General features: G+C 54.4%; 1 protein-coding gene across 4 annotated transcripts in view; it reads right to left on the minus strand.

Annotated features, from left to right (window-relative positions):
• TMCO3 (transmembrane and coiled-coil domains 3) overlaps nt 1-20305 on the minus strand; it is a 31499-nt gene extending 11194 nt beyond the window's left edge. For 3 of the 4 annotated variants that reach the window (XR_009246403.1, XM_058670725.1, XM_058670726.1), the window contains exons 1-10: nt 20170-20305; nt 15478-15533; nt 14165-14691; nt 13503-13547; nt 12794-12973; nt 11737-11928; nt 11030-11158; nt 7074-7166; nt 4483-4669; nt 393-510 (exon numbers count right to left, since the gene is read on the minus strand). Coding sequence is in view for 3 of the 4 variants with exons in the window: in XM_058670725.1 (XP_058526708.1) it covers nt 393-510; nt 4483-4669; nt 7074-7166; nt 11030-11158; nt 11737-11928; nt 12794-12973; nt 13503-13547; nt 14165-14611 (1391 nt within the window). In the remaining variant the exon portion in view is untranslated. The remainder of the gene's footprint in view (nt 1-392; nt 511-4482; nt 4670-7073; nt 7167-11029; nt 11159-11736; nt 11929-12793; nt 12974-13502; nt 13548-14164; nt 14692-15477; nt 15534-20169) is intronic. The other variant, XM_036493402.2, reaches the window with a different exon arrangement.
• Nucleotides 20306-23921: the final 3616 nt, after the last annotated feature.

Genomic DNA, 23921 nt, shown 5'->3' on the forward strand with positions numbered 1-23921 from the left:
GACAGTGGGCCTAGGACAGTGAGTGACACCTCACGCCCTCATGGACAGTGGGCCTAGGACAGTGAGGGCCACCTCACGCCCTCATGGGCCTAGGACAGTGAGTGACACCTCACGCCCTCATGGACAACTAGGCTAGGGCAGTGAGTGACACCTCACACCCTCACGGAACTAGGCTAGGACAGTGAGTGACACCTCACGCCCTCATGGACAGTGGGCCTAGGACAGTGAGGGCCACCTCACGCCCTCATGGACAACTAAGTTAGGACAGTGAGACTAGCAGAGCAACTAAGAGCTTACGTGTTCAGGGACAAAGGTAGTAGGAGAGCACCTGGTACCTCTCCTCACACCCTCACAGACGACAGAACCAGGACAACTGTATGTACACCATGTACCTGGAGGACGTGCCTGCTCCCGCTTGCAATAGTGTGGGCATCAAGGCCATGAAGAGACCCAGCTGCACATCCTGTGCCACCAGCATTCCCAGCAGCACAGAGCTGTAGTCAATGTCACCTGCCAGAGAAAGAAGTCACAGTTATCCACACATCTGAGCGACAAATAAGAATGGGTTGTAACATCTTTGAGGGCATCAGATGCAGCCTACTTCGAAGTGCTGATTTGAGTCCTGGCTACTCAGCATCCCATCCAGCTCTCTCTTAACGCACCCAGAGGCAGCAGGGATGGTTGGCATGCTTGAGGTCCTGCCTCTCACGTGGCAGACCCAGACAGAGCACCTGGCTCCTAGCTTTGGCCTAGTGGTCATTAGGGAAGTGAAGCAGCACATTGGAGATCTCTTGTCACTTATTCCATTGAATTTATCTTTAAAGAAACACACTTCTGCAGCATCCTACCACAGTGTAGGACATTGACCCCAGCCTGTATGTGAGGGGCACTGGGCTGATACAAGCCTTCTGCTACTGAGGGTGCAGCTGCCATGGCTGTGTGTACAGACCTGCACCAACATTCTAGGCCTCCTGTCTGGAAGCAAAACTTCCTTTCAGCATGATACTTCTTCCCAGGGTTGAGGAAGAGTCCGAGCTAGGGCTCCTCCGGGTACACGGGATGTCAGCCTGAGGGCCCCTGCCTGCCTTTCTCCTGAGTTTACACTTTGTTCAGCTTCACCTGACATGTTCAGGTACCTGACATGTTCTGCATATCCACTTGTTTACCACAGCAAATGTCTGCCCTACCATTTGACTTATAAAAATTCCTTTGTAAATAAAAGACACTGATGAGGCAGGCTTTGACCTGCAATGTGGGAATCCCCTATGGGCACCAATTGGACTCCCAGCTGCTCCACTTCCCATCCAGCTTCCTGCCATTGGCCTGGGAAAGTAGCAAAGAATTGCCCAGGTGCCTGGAACCCTGGAGCCCACACTGGAGACCCAGAAGAAGCTCCTGGTTCCTGGCTTCGGATCAGCTGGGCTCTAACTGTTGCAGCCATCTGGGGAGTGAATCAGTGTATGGAAGTGTCTGTAACTGTGCCTTTAAACTAAAAATAAAATAAATTTGAGGCTGGCGTGGTGATGTGTTGGACTGATCCTCCATATGCAGCGCCAGTGTCCCATGTAGGCACTGGTTCAAGTGCTGGCTGCTCCGCTTCTGATCCAGCTTCCTACCAAGGGCCTGGCAAGGCAGTAGAGGATGGCCCAGGTGCTTGGGAGCCTGCACCCACATGGGAGACTCAGAGGAAGCTCCTGGCTTTGGATCAGCTCAGCTCTGGCTACTGTAGTAATGTGGGGCGCGTACCAGCAGATGGAGAACCTCCCTCTGTGTGTCTCCTGTTCTCTATAAAAATCTACCTTTCAAATAAAAATAGACGTATTTTTTAAAAGACATCAAGTTTGGGCCCGGCGGCGTGGCCTAGCAGCTAAAGTCCTCGCCTTGAACGCCCCGGGATCCCATATGGGTGCCGGTTCTAATCCCGGCAGCTCCACTTCCCATCCAGCTCCCTGCTTGTGGCCTGGGAAAGCAGTCGAGGACGGCCCAATGCATTGGGACCCTGCACCCGCGTGGGAGACCCGGAAGAGGTTCCTGGTTCCTGGCTTCGGATTGGTGCGCACCGACCGTTGCGGCTCACTTGGGGAGTGAATCATCGGATGGAAGATCTTCCTCTCTGTCTCTCCTCCTCTCTGTATATCTGGCTGTGATAAAATGAATAAATCTTTAAAAAAAAAAAAAGACATCAAGTTTGATGTGCCATTATTCTCTTTTCTTCTGGGTTCAGTGTTTCCTGCACTCCTGTCGCCCAAAGTTCCTCTTCGTGGCTGTAAAGGCTTGTTCCTCTTGCTTAGGTGTCAAAATGTGATTTCTACCAGTGCTTGGGTGAGCCTGGCTTGAGGATGGCTCCCCGTCACGTTGTGGTCAGTCTCGCGGTCTGGAAGGATTCTCCTGGCCACAAGGCAGTGCTAGCTCCTTGTAGCTTGTCCTTGCAAGGTTAGATTCAGACAAGGAGTAAAGGTGCCAACGTTAACAATGACACCTCAGAGATAGCTTGCGAGGCTGTGCCTCTTCAAGGGCAGGGCAAAGGTGACCACTGCCCCAGGCTCCACCCCTCCTAAAGGGAAGAAGAGCCCTGAGCTGAGGCAGGAACTCAGAATCCAGGGGAGAGGGGTTTGCTGCCCACGATGGAAACTCAACAGCAACAACCAATGGGAGGACTCTGATTTTCTCCCCAGACTACCTGCTTGGCAGTGTCCCTCCTCTGCTCTGCCCCATCCTCTCTGGAGCCACATCCCAGCCAGGGAACATTCTGGAACTTGCCATGGTTGGGCTGGACTTGGGCGGCGGGCAGGCTTGTCAGCCATGCCTCTGGTCTCCTTCCTACCAGCCAGGGCCACTGAACAGCTCTCAGAAGGACATGTGCCTCTCCCGAGATCCATGAGCACCTCTTGGAGCAACCCATACCTGGGCAACAATTCACACTTAGTGTCAAGTGCAGCAGTGAGATAACCTCCAAAGCCTGGAAGTGACCATCAGGCATCAGTAACTTAACGAACGGGAAGGCAGGAACACCACAGAGTAACTGAGCAAAGGACAGGAAGATACCAATCTGTTTCCTGGCAGTGTGGGTATGCCCTCCCAGAGCAGCCCCTGGGAGAGGCCCTGTGGATGCTCAAATGGACACCACACGTCAGAATCCAATAGCCCTGAGCATGGCCACATCACATGCAGCTGCACGGATGCTTGGAGGACAATGGAGATCAATCTAACCGCATGAGGCTTGGCCTAGCATCCCGGTCACTTCCATTCTGAGTTCAACATTCCCTGCCTAGATGAGGCTTCCACCCCAAAAATGAGTGCAGCTGGTGGCCACTCCTACAGGCCAGCGAGCTAGGAGAGGCAAACACTGCAGACTTAGTCCCTGCGCAGAGCAAGGAAGTGGAGGAGGCCAAAGACATAAAGCAGGAGGGGCCGAGGCCAGGCAGGACCAGGGTCAGCCATGCTTGTAGCTTACTGACAAAAGTAACCTCTAAGGGTCAGTTGGACAAGTTTCATGGACAACCAGCTGCCTTACGAAATAACCACGAGTTTACTGATCTGGGGAAAACAGCTTCTTTTCACAAACGCTTCCTATCCATGGGCACAGACTCTGCACCAATGTGCTCGGTAATGCTTGTGATTCTCAAAAATACTGATTTAGCTGAAAGGCAGCATTCCAAGGAAAGGGAGCGGGAGACAGCTTCCATTCACTGGCTCACTCCCTAAATGGCTGCAACAGCCGGAGCTGACCTGAAGCCAGGAACTTTTCCCAGGCCTCCCGCATGGGAACAGGGGCCCAAGCACCTGAGCCATCATTGCCTTCCCAGACGCAATCAGGGAGCTGGATGGGAAGTGGAGTCCCAGTGCCCAGAAGACATGTGGACACTGCCGCAACAGCGGCCCCTGTTCTGTGATTTTTAATCCCCAGTAGTCACACGCTCTGAGAAGTTTCCCCTAAGAATTGGGACTTAATGCTGTTGTTATAAATCACAGTTTTGTCCCCCTCAGGCCACATGTTCTAACAGCTGCAAGTATACACGGCTCCAACAGATTTGGTTCAGCTCCTGAGGAGGCCTCAGCCCAACCCAGCCCGAGCAGGTGTGACCCCTTTGCCTCCTCACTTCAAGCTGTAGTTTGACCCTTGAAGGACACCACATGGACATTCAGTCTGGGGGCAGGACGCCCAATCCAGCTTCCTGCTAGCACAGCTCTCAGGAGGTGATGGCTCAACTCCTTGCGTTCCTGCCTCCCGTTTGGGAGACCTGGGTGGGGGTACGAGCGCCCAGCTCTGGCTGTCGTGGGCTTGGAGGAGCCAGCAGACAGAAGCACTTGCTCTCCTCACGTTCCGCTACCTGCTGTTTCTCAGGTAAGTAAAACACTGCACAAACACCAGAACACTGTCACCCATGTGCTAGGCACACTCACTCACACGTAGCATCACTGTGTGCCAGGCACACACTCACCCACACAACCCATTATCCGTGTGTGCTGTATGTCACCCACCTTCTTTCTCAGTGCGAGCACTGCCCACGAGGAACCTAGACACGAGGGGTGTGCTGGATAAGGATAGACAGGCGGAAATGAAGACGGTCTGCGTGGGCCCAATGTGAAGCAGGTGTCCCCAGAGCAGGCCACAGCCAATCATGAGCAGCATCATGTAGCTCGGCCCTTGGAGGGAGATCTTCCACACCTATGAGACAGAGCCAGCAGGCCTGAGCAGCGTCCACGTGTGGGGACACAGCTGTGGCTCACACTGTCCACACAGGACCCCTCGGCACCACTACCTGGACACGACCCTGTGCCTGGCCAGGCTGAGCACCTGCAGCTCCCAGGGGACAGGAACATCAGAACAGGACGCAGGCACCTGCACACAGGTCCCCCAGGTGTGGGAGGGATTGTGGGAGTTGAATGCCTGCTGAACAAGCCGCCAACTGTGTTTGGCTGGTCCTCCTTTCCAGCTCTAGACCTGACTCAGTGGAAAGTGCAAGACCTGTGACACGCCTGGACCGGTGCAGCAGCTCAGGCAAATGACCAGTAGTTTCTGGGTTTAAATTCTCAGCCTGACTGCTGAAGAAGTTTCCTGTGCATTTCCCGTCAGACTCTGATGGCTTCAGTTAACGAGCTGCCTGCCAGACTCTGCCACAGGGCCACGTACCTGAGACACGCTCTAGGGTGTAAGGTCCCTGGGGGCCTCGCTGCGGCCACCAGCATCTGAGGAAACCACAGGGATTCACCTCCATGTGAGGGGCGACCTGCTGGCTCCTTCAGGCTGTGCTATGGTATGGCTGTTCATCTGCAGCCCAGCAGTAAAAAGGGATAGCAAACAAGGGACCCAGCAATGAAACCTGTTTCAAGCACACCACATTCCCAGGCTTGCCACTAGGTGGCAGCAACAAACCCTTCCTTCCCAGCCTAGGTCACCAAGGAGCAACTTAGTCATCTGGGTACAAAATTCCCCAAAAGCACTGGGGTGGTGCTGGCAGGCCATATAGGCACGGGTTACTGTCCTGCTTACTTGACTTCCCATCCAGCTCCCTGCCTATGACCTGGGAAAGCAGTGGAGGATGGGCCAAATACTTGGGCCCTGTACCCACGCCTGATATTGACCTGTCCTTGTTATGGTTGCTGCGGCCATCTAGGGAGGGAACCCCCAGATGGAAAATTTCTGTCTCTCCCTCTCTGTAACTCTTCCAAAATATATACCACTCTTCCAAAAAATTTATATCTATATTTATAAATATACACACACATACACACATATACATATAATACTATATATATAGCATTAACACAGATGGAAAACATAGCATTAACACTGGTAAAGATATTCTTCTTCATTATTGTTTAAAAGTTTAAAATTACCACGTTGGGGCAGACATCTGGCACACTGGTCCACACTGGAATGCCTGGGTCTGAGTCCCAGCTAGCTAGCCCTGGCCTGTGCGCACGCTGGGAAGCGGCAGGGACTGGCTGTTGCATGTCCCCAACACACAGTGTGAAACCCAGACTGTTTCTGGTTCTTGCCGTTGGCTGGCCCAGCTCTGGTACTATGGGCACCCGGCAGTGAGTCCAACAGGGAAGTCTCTGCCTCAGGTTTTCAAAAGTACCATATTGGGGACCAGCGTGGTAACCTAGCGGCTAAAGTTTTTGCCTTGTATGCACCGGGATCCATATAGGTGCCAGTTCTAATCCCGGTGGCTCCACTTCCCATCCAGCTCCCTGCTTGTGGCCTGGGAAAGCAGTGTAGGACAACACAAAGCCTTGGGACCCCAGACCCACGTGGGAGACCCGGAAAAGGTTCCGGGCTCCTGGCTTTGGATCGGCACAGCTCCAGCCATTGCAGCTACTTGGGGAGTGAATTGTTGGACGGAAGATCATTCTGTCTCTCCTTTTCTCTGTATACCTGCCTTTCCAAAAAAAAAAAAAAAATCTTTAAAAAAATGTACAACATTCACTTTATGCCATGCAACATTCCTGCTACATTTCAGATACTACAGAAAGGAATATAGTAACCTGGAAAATGTAGAGCCAGCACAAACTCCTCTGAAATTTCTCACTGGACATGGAGTGGTCAGTGCCCCGTGAAGACCCTGCCCATCACTGCTTGCTGTAAGCGTCCGTGGGTCTGACAAAGAAACCCATACAGGCCCACACAACACAAGGGGACAGAAGCCCCGTATTTCACAGTACAGGCCAAGACAGTTCTGGTCCAGGCAGGGCCTGCTTCCTCCGGAGAGGCAGGCTTGACAGTGCTGACCCCCACACATGCAACGCCCAGGGATGTGCTGCTTCCCCGAGAGCATGGGAAGCTGAAGACACACAGTGCTCCCAGCCTCTGGTACTCTTCAGGGCACACTACAGCCAGGCCTGCGTTGGACCTCACAACACGTGTCATTTGCCCACCACTCTGTGCTGCCTCCAGGGGACACCTTGGCAGGAAGCTGGAGTAGGGGGGAGCCTGCGTTCAGAGCAGCTCTGCAGCTGGCCATATCACAGCTCCTCTCTGTGTGTTATGTTCTACACAAGACACCCAACAAGCAGTACCTTCTATTCCACAACCATCACACAGGGACAGCCTGAGCTGTGGGGCTCACCTTCCTCAGCTTCTCTGGGGAGAACTCCAAGCCGACCAGAAAGAGGGTGAAGAACACCCCAAACTCTCCCAGAGTCTCCACTTGCACAATCGACTGAAAAACAAGCAGACGTGGGCTAAGTGAGGCTCAGACTCAGGGACACATGCACACACATACACACACACAGAGGTGAGCTGAGTGAGGCTCAGACTCCAGAGAAGATGAACACACACACACACACACAGAGGCTCAGATTCCAGGGAACATGCACACACATACACACACAGAGGTGAGCTGAGTGAGGCTCAGACTCCAGAGAAGATGAACACACACACACACACAGAGGCTCAGACTCCAGGGAACATGCACACACAGCCGGCGGAGGCAGTTCTCAGCTCTCTTGCAGCTGAGAATCTGGGTTACCTGGTCCCAGACGTTCACCCTTTTTTTGCCTCTTGCACGCTACTCCTGGACTTGCTGCAGCCCTGCCTTCATGGGCTTTGATTGTGCTAGGACCCAGTGTGTCAGAGCAGTGAGTCCGCGCAGAAGACACCTCCCTCCTGCTCCCCCTGAGGCTGACAGTCTCCTGGTCCCACCAGAAATGGACCAGCCTCACTGAACTGCTTACACTCATCTGGGAAGAGGGTGTGTACATGTGTTGCCACACACAACCTGCTCCCATGTGACTGATGCCTCTGAGGAGCTCCTCAAAACTCGTGCTGTCCTCTTTGGCCTTTCACGGTCACTTTACTCTCTCAAGATTTATCTTATTTATTTGAAAAGAAAAGTAGAAAGAGTGGGAGAGAAGGACACTCCCCCAGTGGCCACTACAGCCAGGCCTGGACCAGGTAGGAGACAGGGGCCAGTTCTGCCCACATGGGGGCAGGGGCCAAGCACTTGGGCCACTGTGTCGCTTCCCCCAGGTGCATTAGCAGGAAACTGGATGAGAAGTGGAGCAATTAGAACTTGAACTTGTGCCCTCATGGGATGCCAACATTACAGATGGCAGTCTAACCTCTTCTACTACAGTGGCAGCCCTTCCTGTATTTCATCCTTATCAGACCTCTGGTCTACAGGACTTCCTTTGAGCACTCCCTACAAACCTCACTTTGTAAGATGGGTGTTTAGTTCAGTTCAGCCTGCACCGGGATCAGAGTGCCTGCCTGATACCACGCCCAGCATCCTGCTCACACACCCTGGGATCAGAGTGCCTGCCTGACATCACGCCCAGCGTCCTGCTCACGCACCCTGGGATCAGAGTGCCTGCCTGACACCACGCCCAGCGTCCTGCTCACGCACCCTGGGATCAGAGTGCCTGCCTGACACCACGCCCAGCGTCCTGCTCACGCACCCTGGGAGCATACCAGCATCAGTTCAGTTCAAGCATGTGGAACCCTGCTGTTCACACAGCCAACCATGCCGAGTTCCTGCTTCTTGCTTTTGGCCTGGCTGGAGCTGTTGGAGCTGTTGGGCCTGTTGGCGAGGAAACTAGCAGACAGGAGTTCTTTCTCCATGTCAATCTGCCTTTCAAATAAAATGGGGAAAAAGAGCTTAAAGCAGATAAGTAACGCTGGGCAGCACCGTGTCCTCTGCGTGTGCCGAGATGGGTGTTTGCTCATTCACGTCTCATTTTGTGTCTGTGTCATTATTTCCTTGCTATGACTTTTATTTTCTTCAGTTCTTAAAATTAGACTGCAATTTAGGACTTCAACAGTTTAAAACCTATGCCTCTTTGGGCTGGTATTGTAGCACAGAGGGTCATGCTGCCACCAGCAAAGCTGACACCCCCCATGAGCTCCATTCGAGTCCTGGCTGCTCTCCACGAGGCTTCAGGAGGCAGGGGGAGATGGCCCAGTGCATTTTCCCTGCACTCACACGGGAGAACCAGCTGCCGCTCCAAGCTCCTGCCTGGCTGCAGTGGCCACTTGCAGGGTGAACCAGGGCCTCCATCTCTCACTTTCTCTTCCAAATACATCCATAAATCCTTAGGAAAGACAAGCACCAATGCTCCTTAACAATGTCAAGCCCACCCACTTCCTGCCGGCAATGGTGAACAGTGCGGCCAGGGGTGCCTCTGTCCCAGCCCCAGGGCCAGTGCGTGCTCCTGGGCCTGTCTCCTGCTTGTGAAGTCGGACATAGGAATTGGCATAGTCCCGTGTCCAGCTGCTTAGGAGCCAGTTTTACTGTTTGTAAGAACACGGTTCTCCTTGCAAACCCTGGGAAAGCAGGAGTGGGTCAGGCGGGGAGTCTTTGCTTCAGCTCTCAGTCAGGAAAAGCAACCAGACAGGGACACTGGACACTCCTCCCAGAGTCTGTCATGAGCTCAGCGCTGAAGGCCAAGTGCAGCCCAGGGGCCCAGGCAGCCGGGCACAGACCCAGTCATGAGTTGTGGAGGTTCTCTGACCTGGGTCAGCATGTGAACCACATATGTGTCCATCATATATGTGCTTTCAAGGCAGTGCAAGAGTTTTAGGGGGAACATGTCTGCAGCTCACTGTCCGTGTGTGTCTGTAGCTCACAGTCTGTCCGTGTGTGTGTGTCTGTCTGCAGCTCACTGTCCGTGTGTGTGTGTCTGTAGCTCACTGTCCATGTGTGTCTGTCTGCGGCTTACTGTCTGTCCTTGTGTGTGTCTGTAGCTCACTGTCCGTGTGTGTGTGTATGTGTCTGCAGCTCATTCTGTGTGTGTGTCTGCCTGCGGCTCACTGTGTGTGTGTCTGTCTGCAGCTCACTGTCCGTGTGTTTGTATGTGCGTATGTCTGTAGTCACTATCCCTGTGTGTGTCTGCGACTCACTGTCGTGTGTGTGTCTGTGTGTCTGTGTGTGTGTATATGTGTGTCTGTAGCTCACTGTCCGTGTGTCTGTCTGCAGCTCACTGTTCGTGTGTGTGTCTGTAGCTCACAGTCTGTCCGTGTGTGTGTCTGTCTGTAGCTCACTGTCCATGTGTATGTGTGCGTGTGTGTCTGTAGCTCACTGTCCATGTATGTGTCTGTAGTAACTGTCCATGTGTGTCTGTCTGTGGTTACCTGTCCATGTGTGTGTGTGTGTCTGTAGCTCACTGTCCGTGTGTGTGTGTCTGTAGCTGTCTGTGTGTGTATGTGCGTGTCTGTAGTCACTCTTTGTCTGTGTGTCTGCGACTCACTGTCCGTGTGTGTGTGTGTGTGTCTGTAGCTCATTGTCTGTCCATGTGTGTATCTGCCTGTAGCTCACTGTTTTTGTGTGTGTGTCTGTAGCTCACTGTCTGTCTGTGTGTGTGTCTGTCTGCAGCTCAGTGTCTGTGTGTGTATGTATGTGTCTGTAGCTCACTGTCTGTGTGTGTGTCTGTAGCTCATTGTCTGTCCATGTGTGTGTCTGTCTGCAGCTCACTGTCTGTCTGTGCGTGTGTCTGTAGCTCACTGTGTGTGTGTCGGTCTGCAGCTCACTGTCCATGTGTGTTGTGTGTGTGCGCATATATTTGCAGCACATCACCTGTCCATCATATATGTGCTTCCATGGCTCTGTCCACCTCACAGCATTGCCCCTTGGTTGGGGGCTCCCAATGGCCTTCCCCACTCGCCCACATCGTGTGTGCTTGCATGCTGGCCTTGGAAGCCCCCGAAGGCAGAGGGGCCCTTTCTTCCAGCAGGGGCATTTGCCTGTGCCAGCAACAGCCAGCTGCCAATTCAGGCCCTAGCCAGTCTCCACACCCCAGGGATAGCTCAGGATGAACCGCTGCCCAGGGCCTCTTCAAGGGTCTGGTCCATCTTCACAGGAGACGACCTGAAAGGAATCAGGTCAGTGCTCCCTGGCCAGGCCACCCTGCTTGATGAACACAGGGACCTCCCAGCTTACGGGGTCTCTGACAGACCCTCGGGGTCCTCTAGTCTCCACAGATGTTCCTTTCTCATCTCTCCAGGATGGGGCAACCTTCTGACTGCCAGAGGCCATGTGGACATCTCACATCAAGGTGATGTCCCCCACCCATGGACAGAGCCTCTCACCTTGATGCTGTTGAGTCCAGAGGGCCCCAGCAGGACCCCACAGATGACATGGCCGAACATGGAGGGCAAGCCGACAGCAGTGCAGAGCCAGCCACAGGGCAGAGACAGCATCACGATGGTGACAATGTCCTGGGCAGAGTAAAGCAGAGACATGCGCTGGCAGGAGCCACAGCCCTGACCACCTCTCAGGGGCCAGGAGGGGAGCTTCAGTGACCCCTCCCCCCCGGGATGTCCCGGAGGACCCCAGGGCAGCCGCCCACGTGCTGGCCAATGAGGCCCAGCCTACGGGAGGGGCCTCCACTGCTCCTGCCCCACCCCTCGTCCCCCAGGACCCTGGGCCGGGGGCCATTCCTGCACAAATTCCCTTTCGAGTGAACAGGCCACTGCCTGGCCTCCCTCTGGACCGCAGCCTGTCACTCCCATCTCCTTTCCTCTGTGGCTCTGCCTGATTCCTTGGGGGCCCCATCTGTAAGAGGCCACATCTGTAAGAGGCCACACAGGACTCCCCACCACTATGTTCTCAGACAGCTGGGGACAGGATCTAGCACAGTTTTCCCACATTTCACGTTAAATATGGACATGCCTGTTCCACCAGGAAACAAGGGGAAAGCTGAGCAAGACAACTCTAATCAAGGAGAACATAGCATGCTGGCAGCACCCCATGCAGTGCTCAGCCACCCGAGACATGCCCGGCCCACGGTGCCCACCTTGATCAAGTGGTGGTCAGCCCGCGGGATGGTCGAGTCCCTGGGCTTGGTCAGCACGTACTGGTTGTTCTGGGAGTCGATTAGCATGCTGAGTCCCAGGTCCCCCTGTGTGTCTCGCCTTGTCATGTTCTGCTTAGAGCTGGCCTCGTCTTCCTCCACCCTCAGGACGGCCTCGAAATTGACCCCTCTGACCTGAAAGAGACAGGGCATGTGCAACAGCAATCAGACAATCTCACATTCAGAATTTGCAAAGCAAGTGACCCCAGGAGGATGGCTCTGTGGTACAGCCATGGGAGATGGCCACGGGCGATGGCCATGGAGGACGGCCACAGTGGGACAGACATGGGAGCATGGCCGTGGGGGATGGTGGGAGTGTGCTAGCGCTCTGTGAATTGTCCACTGGCTCAAGACGCAACCTTCAGGATCAGAAGGTTCCAGATTTCTGCTGCTGCCGGTATCAACTTCAGGGCATTCTGTCAGCAGCCCAGGGCTCTCAAGCCCCCTGCCCCCAAGACCACTCAGCTTGCAAGCATCCATATCCATTCTCCTCTGCCCTTCCTGCTCTTGTCTGCTGTCCAGCTGTCTGAGAAAATGGTGGTGAGGAGTCCTGTGTGGCCTCTTACAGATGGGGCCCCCAAGGGATCAGGTAGAGACATGGAGGAAATGAGATGGGAGTGACAGTGTCTTGTCTGCTTCGTAACGGAGGACTCCGAGCATCTGTCCACACAGACTGTCACTGCCAGTTTTCAGCATAAATCTTGACTTTTCCCTTGGAATCTTGGACACACTGTGACGAGCGGGCAGCCAAGGCCACAAGCCGGGTGCAAAAGCCATTTCCAGCAAAGTTTACTATCTAGCCTTCAGCCCTGGGACTCGCCTGCTTGAGCCTGTGGCAACCAGAGGTCCAGTGCCACTGGCAGCACAGCTGGGACAGCTACATGCAGCGCCACGAGGCACTGGGGGCAATAAAAAGAGGTCCTCTCCGTCCTGGGGACAGAGCCAGCCATCCCCAGCCTCCGCTCCCAGCACTGACCATGGCCTGTGAACGCAGCCCTACCGACTTGTTGTCATCGAAGGCGTGCTCGCCGATCTCCTCCTCCAGGCGGTCGGCCGCCCTGCGCACATCCTCCAGGATCTCATCAAGCATGGACAGGCTCTGGTTGCGATGCTGCATGTTTTTAAGAGCTTCCACCTGATGCTTTTCCACAGCCACAAGCTCCACATATTCAGTCTCCTCCTAAGCATTTGTAAGAAACAGTGAGACTATTAGGCAATCACCACCCTGCAGGCTGCTGGTGGAGAAGGTGCAACTCCAGCCCTACCCAGCTGTGCCCACACGGCACTGAGCCCAGCCAGCATTTGCGGACAGCCATTCACACACACAGTTGCACATGATCGCTGCCCTGACTTCTGAAACATTCGTCCACATCTATAAGGACGCTGCAGGTACCCTGTCACCACTGCCACCTTCGTGTGTCTCTGACACAGCTGCAGGTGCAAATGCCGGTGAATCCCAGACAGGAGGCTCAGCTGGCACACAAGAGTCATGCAAGTGGTATGAGGTAAGTGGATTGAGGTCACTCCGGCTTGTGTCTGATTTGCTTCATGACAAACCTGGAGCCCAATCTACATCAGAATCTCGAGGTCGCAGTCCCCCGACCAGAGATGGCTTCTGGTCTCTCTCCATGTGTGACAGCAGTCATGGGGTTCACACACACACACACACACACACAACATGGGCAAGACAACTGACCGAGCTCACACACCTGTATACCACAGGCAGCAGGAGACTGGTCAGGGCTCTCACAAACCTTGACAAAAACATCAGACTGATTACCCTATTTGTACCAAAGAATCATATTTTGGTACAGAAAATTGAGTGAAGTCTACACGTTCCCATTTTAAGCTGAGGTTTTCCTAGGAAGATGCAATGCCAACCCATGTCCCTTCAGGCTGTGGCAGCAGCTGGAGTTTCCACAGGGGCCAGAGAAATGACACTTTCAGGAGGCCACACAACTGACAGGGGTCTGGCCTACGGTGTGGGAAGGAGGCATACCTAACATCATGCCTGAGACTCTATTCTCATCCTTTCGAGTGAGCTGGGACAATGTCCTCCTTGGAAACACATACACTGTTCAACGCTAACCTTGGATAGCGATGGAAGGAACCCGCCACACGCCATGGCAAACACTGACGGAGGCTGCACACAGCGGGGTCCAGGCCAAGAGCCTTGGTCTACAGTGTCCTCCGACAGTGCTGTGGGCAAGCCCTATCGGGATGAGGGCAGAATACCAGGCGGTTCCCCTGCAGGACCCTGAGGCTGAGCAAGGGATGTTTTGCTCAGGGAACCCCAGCAGCAGGTCTCTCCCTGCCTGAGGGGCTTCCCACCGTAAGCAGCCCTGCCTCCTGCCTCGCATCCCAGCCTTACCTTGATGGCAGCCTCCCGCAGAGCCTCAAGCCGCTGCCGGCTACTCTCCTTCATGTTCACCACGTCCTTGTAATCACCCTGCAGGGCACGCTGCAGGCCGTGGATGGCCTGGAAGACTGAGTTCTCACTTTCATTCAGCTCCTTCTGGAAAATCTCAAATGTATGCACTTGGAACAGCTTCTCCTCCTCCGACAGCCTGGGATCTCGCTCCACAGCCCGGACAGCATTCCTCAGCTTGTCCAGCACCACACTCTTCTGATGTAGGAGGCTAGACAGCCTCCTGCAGCCGCCCAGCAGCCACTGCCGGCGGGGGGCCATGGCAGCAGCCTTGCCACGGTGCAGCTTGATGACATGCCTGGCCATCTCCTCATGCTCGGCCGTGCCGGCCAGCCAGGGCAGGCCCAAGAGCAGCGCCCAGCAGAGAGGCTGTCCCGATGGCATCCTCATGATCGAGGCCGAGAGGCCACGGGCAGGCAGCACAGGGGCCTCTGCCAGGCAGAGCTTGCATTTTACAGCTGCATCTTCAGCTGGAAAACAGGGTTGTGGCAAGGTATGTCAGGACAGGACCCATCACCAGCATGTCAGCACTCAATTCCCCAACAGTCACCTTTCTGAGGACAGTCCCTGCCATGCCAGAATCACTTGTAAACCCTGTACCCAGTTCAAAACAGAGTTCAAGTGTAATATAAGCTGAGCAAGGGCCTGCCGGGCTCAGCACCAAGCTGAGATCCCAGGTTGGTAACCCCAAAGCCAATGTGGTTTGTAAAGACCATCTGGGATGGTGTGATGGCTCAACTGGCTAATCCTCTACCTGTCAGCACCATGTTCATGTCATGTCATGTCATCGGTATCAGCTCATGTCCCAGCTGCTCCACTTCCATCCAGCTTCCCACTTATGGTCTAGGAAAGCAGCAGTGGACGGTCCAAATGCTTGGGACCTGCACTCATGTGGGAGACCCAGAAGAAGCTTCCGGCTTCAGATCACTCAGTTCTGGTTGTTGTGGCCACTTGTGGTATGAACCAGTGCATGAAGATCTCTCTTTCCTTCTCTCTGTAAAATCTACCTTTCCAATAAAAATGAATCTTTAGAAAATAAAACAAAACCAAAACGTTGTCTGCCACACATGCCCTGTACAGCAGGCAGGAGCAAACTCCACTGAAGTGGTCCGTGAGTCACCAGCTGGGTACGCCCTGAGGCCCTGCCACCATAGTGTGTACAGAGCCTGCTGGGCATGCAGCCTGGCCATTCTGGTCAGGTCCAGTCAGCCACAGTCAGGGCTGATAAGGCAGTAAAGGTGGCAAGGAGAGTATACCTGGATGTCTGGACCACGGAGCTGCAGGTGGCTTCTCATCCTTGTTTCCGGGGAACCTAGAACAGCATAGTGACAGGTCAACCTGGCAGGTGCAGTGTGTGGGGAGCCCCCCTTTTAGGCAGATATTGGACAAATGAGGCGGCTTCCACGGGCAGTGTGGAGAATGTGCAGGGCAGCTCAGAGCCTCTAGCAGGCAGTGGATGGCAGCAGCAGTCAGCAAAGCTCACCAGGAAATGCTGAGCTGTGGGGCTGGAGACTGAGCCTGGAGCAGAACTAAATGGTAAGAAACACCCAGGGAACCAGCCACTGGCGGGTGCTGAGCGCCAAAGCCCAAGGACATTGGAACTGTCACTTGTAGAGTTCTATCCCCAAGGGAAAATCAGAGCCCTGATACAGAAAGCAGCTCCGTGGGGAACAGGCCCCCTCTCAACAAAGACCTGAGGAAACACACACACACCCTGCTTTGAACAGTGACACCCCACATGCTACCCTGCTGTGTTACTCAGACATCAAATACACCAATACTCCCCCCCAGGGGTCTGGTCTCACAAATAGTAAACATACTGCTATGTCACTGCTATTGTTAACTCTTATCACTTCCATCTAGTTTCCAGGCAAACAGATGAGGTGTAGCAGACAGGGAGAGATTTCTAGACAACACCGTCACCTCAAGGAGCACCGCCAACAGCAACCACCCATATTCCGTAAGGATCCTGGAGCTCCACTCAGCTGCCCTCAATTCGTCCTGTCGGTCCCACTTGTTGGTGGTCAGGCCAAGAACCCAGTCAAGGGAAGTCTACAGTGGGCTAAGTGTAGGACTTGAAGACCCTGGAGACCCTACCTCTCAAGGAGATGAGTTCAAGCCTCGCAGGAAAGACTTACCCAGTGGAGCTGGCTGCTGCTGGCCTGCACGGCAGGTGGCACGGCTGTGCTCCTGGAACAGCTGCCACCTGGGAAACAAGCCGAGCTCATTGCCACGCAGAGCAAACACGGATGTGTGAGTTCAGTGACTCATTCAGCTGCCCAGGTGCTGAATCTGGGTGCCCATCTGGGTCACCCAGGACTTACACGGAAACTGAGCAGTCCTGCATGGCTGTCCCTTAGTCCCAAGGCATAGGACCCCAGCCTATGGTGCCCTTGTGTCCAGCCCTGCCCAGCAGTCCTGCATGGCTGTCCCACGGCCCAGAGGCACAGGACTCCAGCCTATGGTGCCCTCGTGTCCAGCCCTACCCAGTGGCCCTGCAAGGCTGTCCCATGGCCCCAAGGCACAGGATCCCGGCCTACGGCACCCTTGTGTCTAGCCCTGCCCAGCGGCCTTGCATGGCTGTCCCATGGCCCCGAGCTGCAGGACCCCAGCCTATAGCACCCTCGTGTCCAGCCCTGCCCAGGCTGCTGACACCTGGCACTGTCCAAGCTACACCTACAGCACTGCTCATTTCTCTGAGGACTCAAATTATGGTCACACCAACTTTCCTCTGAAACACTTAGCACACAAAATTGTTTATCAACCATTAAAACGGCCATGTCTTTTCCTAAACACTTATCTGTTTACTTCCAAATGTATCTACAAAGTTTTATGGACAAACGGAAGTGTAGGTTTTTTTCTTGTTCTTTTTTAGTAAACTAGTCAACATACTTCATTTCAGTGTTATCATTGCTATTCTTAGTTATTAAAAAGATTATTCAGGGGGCCCGGTGGCGTGGCCTAGCAGTTAAAGTGCTAAAGTCCTTGCCTTGAACGCCCCGGGATCCCATATGGGCGCCGGTTCTAATCCCGGCAGCTCCACTTCCCATCCAGCTCCCTGCTTGTGGCCTGGGAAAGCAGTCGAGGACGGCCCAATGCATTGGGACCCTGCACCCGCGTGGGAGACCTGGGAGAGGTTCCTGGTTCCTGGCTTCGGATTGGCGCGTACCGGCCGTTGCGGCTCACTTGGGGAGTGAATCATCGGACGGAAGATCTTCCTCTCTGTCTCTTCTCCTCTCTGTATATCTGACTTTGTAATAAAAATAAATCTTTAAAAAACATAAAATACAAAGACCATTCAGGGGCCAGTATTGAGGCACAGTGGACTAAGCAGAAGCCAGCACCCTCTATGAGAACTGGTTCACAGCCCAGGCTGCTCTACTTCCCATCCAGCTGATGGGAAGGGAAAGCAGTGGAGGATAGCCCAAGAAGTGCTTGAGCCCTGGCACCCACGTGACAGACAGGAACTGAGTTCCAGGCTTCTGGCTTGGGCCTGACACAAGCCCCAGGCCACTATAGCCACCTGGGCAGTGGACCAGCAATAGGAAGATCCCTTTCTCTGTCTCCCTCAGTTCTTATAACTGTCACTTCCAAAGAAAATATACCTGTAATTAGCTTTGACCATGAGGTCTTTACATTTCTGTAATTTTCAGCTATTGACACAGCAACAAGTTGGGTGACAAGACTGTGTGACAAGTGAAGCTCGGTCCCAGACTGCAAGGTGAAAGACATAAAGGCTGACAACAGTGAAATCCTGCAGCCAGGGCTCAGGCAGGCAGAGCCAACAAAATGGAGCAAGGGCTCCTCACGGGCTGCACCCCACACGGGGACAGTCAGGGCTCACACAGGGGCTCCTCACGGGCTGCACCCCACACGGGGACAGTTAGGGCCCACACAGGGGCTCCTCATGGGCTGCACCCCACACGGGGACAGTCAGGGCTCACACAGGGGCTCCTCACGGGCTGCACCCCACACGGGGACAGGAGTCAGGGCTGACACAAGGGCTCCTCACGGGCTGCACCCCACACAGGGACAGGAGTCAGGGCCCACACAGGGGCTCCTCATGGGCTGCACCCCACACAGGGACAGGAGTCAGGGCTCACACAGGGGCTCCTCACGGGCTGCACCCTATACTGGGACAGGAGTCAGGGCTCACACAGGGGCTCCTCACGGGCTGCACCCTATACTGGGACAGGAGTCAGGGCCCACACAGGGGCTCCTCACGGGCTGCACCCCACACAGGGACAGGAGTCAGGGCTGACACAAGGGCTCCTCACGGGCTGCACCCCACACAGGGACAGTCAGTCAGGGCTCACACAGGGGCTCCTCACGGGCTGCACCCTATACTGGGACAGGAGTCAGGGCCCACACAAGGGCTCCTCATGGGATGCACGCCATACCTGGACAGGACTGTCCAGGTGCGCACGTCTGCACACACTTAATTACAACCACCCACGTGGGTGCACAGTTACAGCTACTGCTTGTATCAGTATAAGGCACCCCTGAGGACCTGAATACTTCCTACAGGTGCCTGTGAGGCCACAAGCTCTCCAAGTAGAAAGGCTTTTAACTCCTGGGTGACTCACGCAGCAGAACCAGATCTGCAGCATTCTCAAACCAAGGTGACTTTTCATTTGGCAGCGTGGGAAACATCTGGCCTGGAATCCAGTTGATCCACAGCAGGCGAATTCTCAAGTGTGTGGCCTGCGACTTACACACGCCCAGGTGGCCCCTGGCAGAAAAGCGTTCCTCAGGCCAGATTCAGAGCGTCAGGAAAATCAGTGCCGTGAGCCTTGCACTCCAAGCGTCTATACTACATGGACGCCCATCTCCCCACTTTGCCAAACACACAGTGGGTTTTGCTTGTTTTTACCAACACAGAAGAAGAGGAATCACAAAACTAACTTGAAGATTGATGAGAATTCGATGAAAGAAAAAAATACCTTTCTCATTTTTCTAGGAAGTGTTTAATAAGTATATTTTTAAAGTAAATCCCCCAGTAGGAAATGAGTAATTTGTTGCCTCTACTTAAACAAGGATGTGTTCACTGTTAGCTGAGCAGTTATGGACGCACGCCATTGCCTCACCGGAGCGTTGTCACCATGTTCCCAAGAGGGCTTCACGTGAGAGTTCTGAGCCTTCTAGCTTTCCTCTTGCTTCCACAGGCCGTCATTTCTCCCACTGTCCCCATCTTCGGAACCCTCACGAACCCCTCTCTAGGACCGGCTTCAGCGTGCTGGGAGGGCTCTCCCTCTCTTGGCAGGCTTTCTCAGCAGGGTCAGACAGCTCCACCTGGATTTTATGCCTTTTGTCTACAGAACTGCATCAGTAGACTTTCTCTAAACTGCCTGCGATGCAGATGGTTCAGGCATGGATTAACTCTCATATTTTGATTCTTCCCAAAAGATCCAACGAGGTTTCTGTAAAGCACAGGTGCACACACAGGGCAAACTTGAACTCTAGTTGAAGCAAAGGCAGTTCTTCCCACAGACCCCACGGATCTGCCCGAGTTACTGGCTTTCCCTGTGTGCGGTGGCATCCCATGCACCTCCGCTTTCCTCTGATCTCTGCTGCGACTTGGACTGCTCCATATAAGCTGCACGTGTTCGGTTCCAGCCACATCTTCCATGGTGCGTGCTGGGTCAGCAAGCCGCAGCCACCCACGCAACCAGAGAACACCTCGGTGACTTTAAGACTCAGGAGGAAAACGGAAACGGGCTCACCATCAAGCTCCTCCAAAAACAGGACCCCAAACGTCTCCTACCAACCCACACTGCTGACTCCAGAACTTCCTGAGGAACGGGTGTCAGGGCGGCCAGGCTGAAGCCCGGCTGAGGCCCAGCGCTCCGGCCAGGACGCACAGCCCGCGAGCCGGGCCCGGCCTCCGGCCTGCAGGGGCTGCTCAGGCCGCCTCACCCGCCGACCCCGGCCCTCACGCCCGTACTCACTGTGCGTCCCCCTAGACGACCAGCGACAGGACGCGGGCTTTTCTGACGGGAATGGCAACGAACCCCGACACGGGGCGCAGAACCGCGGGGACACCCTCGGCCCACGGACACCGCCCGAGCCGGGTCCGAGCCCCGCGAGCCCGGGCGTGGGGCGGCACCCTCGGCGCGGCTGGCTGCACACGCACGCTGGGGTAAAGGCCCCTTTAAGGCGGCCAGCGGGCGGCGCCGTGCACGCCGGCAGTCGGGGCAGCCGCCGCACTTCCGCCCCACGGCCAGCTGCGCCTGCGCAGAGCGCGGGCTCACAGACTGCGCTGGCCGGGAGGGGTCGGGCGGCTGGGCCCCGTAATTTCTGGGACCGGGGGGACATCCGTGAAGGCCGTCAGTCCTGGGTGGGCCCTCCTGGGCACCAGAGCGCATCCAAACCTTAGACTTTAGAGCTTGTGTTGTGCCGATTTCTGAAATCCCCAGATAATCATCAAGCCTGAAGTCCGTGTTAAGGCAAAAAGGTGGTTTATTCAAAGTAACCTAGGTCTCCCAGCCACCTCCCCCAGCCCAGCATGGCCGGGCGGGGGAGGGGCAGCCGCTGCAGGATCCGCAGGGCTAGCAAACAGCAAGCCCGCAAGCCAGAGAGAGAGCCCCAAGAGAAAAGAAAGACCCCGAGAGCCCAAGCTCCCCAGTTTTTATACATTTCAGGCTATTAATTATACAGTCATGATCTAGCAGGCTTCTATTGGTGGGTTTGAAACTAGCAACTTTCAAAAAGTATAGGGCGGTGGATCTTATCAAACACCATGTACCTCCTTCCTGAGGAGTGGTCTGCCTACGTGACCTGCCAGGTGTCCTGCTGGGTGTCAGGCCTAGAATCCACACAGCCCCCAGCCAAGCCATCAAGGCGGGATCACAAAGGGCAGAAAACTTCCAGGCTCTTCACTTGCATTGAGGAGGAAGTCTGTGAGGTGACGCCAACTTTTTTTTTTTAAAAGATTTATTTATTTTATTACAAAGTCAGATATACAGAGAGGAGAAGAGACAGAGAGGAAGATCTTCCGCCCAATGATTCACTCCCCAAGTGAGCGCAGCGGCCGGTGCTGTGCCGATCCGAAGCCGGGAACCAGGAACCTCTTCCGGGTCTCCCACGCGGGTGCAGGGTCCCAATGCATTGGGCCGTCCTTGACTGCTTTCCCAGGCCACAAGCAGGGAGCTGGATGGGAAGTGGAGCTGCCGGGATTAGAACCGGCGCCCATATGGGATCCCGGGGCATTCAAGGCGAGGACTTTAGCACTTTAACCGCTAGGCCACGCCACCGGGCCAGACGCCAACTACTTAGAACTGTCTTGACCTCTCATGTTTGCTTCCCGTCCCTTGGCTGCTGCCCGTTCAGAATCAGCCCCTCAGTGCCATGCTGTCCTCTGGCAGGGCGGGCACTGGGGACGCAGAACAGGGACCTGGGTGACCACAGTGCGGGTGTGGGGATGGTGGGAAGCAGTGGACAGGGACCTGAGGCAGGTGGTGGAGCCAGGCCGGGAGCTGGACAGGTGGACGGGGCTGAACCGGAGCTGCAGGTGAGCCTCCTACATGGGTGGCAGGTCCTTGTGCCATCCTGGGCACCTTTCATATCAGCCAGCCTCTGTAGCCAGGAGCTGGATGGGAAATCAGACTCAGGCTTCTGGAGTGAGTTGCAGGCATGTGAGCCCTGGACTAAGTGCCCAGTCTAAATTTAGCTTTTAATTTCATTTTTTTGTGTGTGACACTTTTGAAGTCCTGTTTTCTGAGTCTGGCTTCTTTCACTGTGCATGTTTTTGAAAACCCTGATTTTTAAAAAGTTTAAATTTTTATTTGAAAGATAGAGAGAGTTAGGTCTTCTGTCCATTCTCACTGTCCCAATACTCAGTATAGACCAGGACAGAGCTGGCAGCCTGGAATTCCATCTGTGCTCCCGTGTGTGTGGCCAGAATGCGGGTGCTTGTCTGCGGCCTCACAGCGTGGGCATGGACGGAGCTGGAGCAGAAGCAGCGTCAGACCTGAATGCAGGCCCTGCGTGTAGCGTGTAGATGGCCAGCTGGTGTCTGGTCTACCCAAACACCCATGCAGCCTAAAGTCTGGCATGAAAGTACCTTTTTCTTACTCGATACTGATGTGGACATGCTCAATCTGCCTTGTGACCGTGGTGGGAGTTTGAAGCTTGGCACTGGGGACTCTGCCTGTAATCCCATTCTTGTGGCTGTTCTGTGACTGGCTTCGTTAAGGTTGTAGACTATTTCTGTCCTGAGCCCTGAGGTGGTTCTCGGCTTGGCCGGAGTTGAGCTGGAGCCAGGAGCCTCTTCTGGGTCTCCCACACGATGCAGAGTCCCAAGGCTTTGGGCTGTCCTCTACTGCTTTCCCGGGCCACAAGAAGGGAGCTGGATGAGAAACTGAGCAGCCGGGACACAAACTGGCGCCCACATGGGGTCCTGGCATGTACAAGGTAAGGATTTAGCTACTGGGCCATCGTGGTACGCCCAAATCTGTGATTTCTGAGTTGATGGTTTTACATTGCCGGGCATGATGTCACAGAAGGGAGTCAGTCAGCTTTGCCACCAGCAGCTGAGAAGTTGGGAGGACGCAGGCCACAGGTAGGGTGATGGCCATGGGGGCCTCGGCCAGCGGCGCATGTCCACCCTTGCTGACGTTCGTGTTCTCTGCTCTGAGTGTCTTCATTGTGTATTTCTGGCAGTTGGAATTTTTCTCTTTCTGTACATTGCTTCACCTTTATTTTAGCAAGCTGCAGTGCGGTCCTTCAAGGGGTAGTCCTCCCCTGTTGCTGTTTAAAGCACCTGTGGTGCTCCCGACTGCCATGGGTGCTGCAGCCTATTTGGGGGTTCCTTTTTCAGGTTACCTCAGACAAGTACAGACTTGGCTTCCTGCGCTGGAAGTAGTAAGGTGCGATTTTGTTTCATTCTATGCTATATATAGTACAGTTAGTTGGCAGTTTTGTTATTTGTTACAGACCCACAGCCTCTGTCCTATTTTTCATCTTACTTCTTTCTCACATACATGGACGGCCTTGTTGCTACTTTCATCTAATGGTAGCTGACCTTTTATGCCTGTAGTGGCACTTTTGGGAATTACTTATACCGTGTTTCTTGGGGCTATGTGTATGTTTTCGTCAAAATTTTAGAATGTGGAATGTGGTAGAGATGTTTCCGGTGGTAAAACAACCTCCTCTTGGCCTGAAGTTAGAGACGGAAACCCTTCAGAGGGGCCTGGGCCCTGCTGGTGTCTGCTGAGAGTTCTGGGAAAATGCTGATGTCCTACAGGCAGAGTAAACTGGGTAGGATCCAAATATATTTTGAATACAGTTTTCAGAAGAAGACTGTAGTCTTTAACTGCAGAACAAGACTTTTATCTCTCTGTAATTCCGAAATGAAGTTGAGTGACCTGACAAGTACACCAGGCCGGTGAAAACAGGCCTTGGGCTGTCACAGCACCGTGGGTTAAGCTACAGCCTGTGATACTGCAGCCGACACTAGGGGCAGTTTGAGTCCTGGCTGCCCCACTTCTGACTCAGCTCCCTGCTAATGAGAATGGGAAAGCAGTGGAGACGAACCCATGCACTGGCACACCTAGCAGCCAGGACACCGTGTGGAGTTCCAGGCCGCACCCGCCTTGGTTGTTGAGCCATTTGGGAGTAAAGCAGGTCTGGCTTTTTCTCTGTAACTCCACCTTCTTTCAATGTTTAGGAGAAGGAACAGAGGCCGGCACTGCAATGCCTC

This window comes from Ochotona princeps, chromosome 12 (assembly GCF_030435755.1).
Source record: "Ochotona princeps isolate mOchPri1 chromosome 12, mOchPri1.hap1, whole genome shotgun sequence".
NCBI lineage: Eukaryota > Metazoa > Chordata > Mammalia > Lagomorpha > Ochotonidae > Ochotona > Ochotona princeps.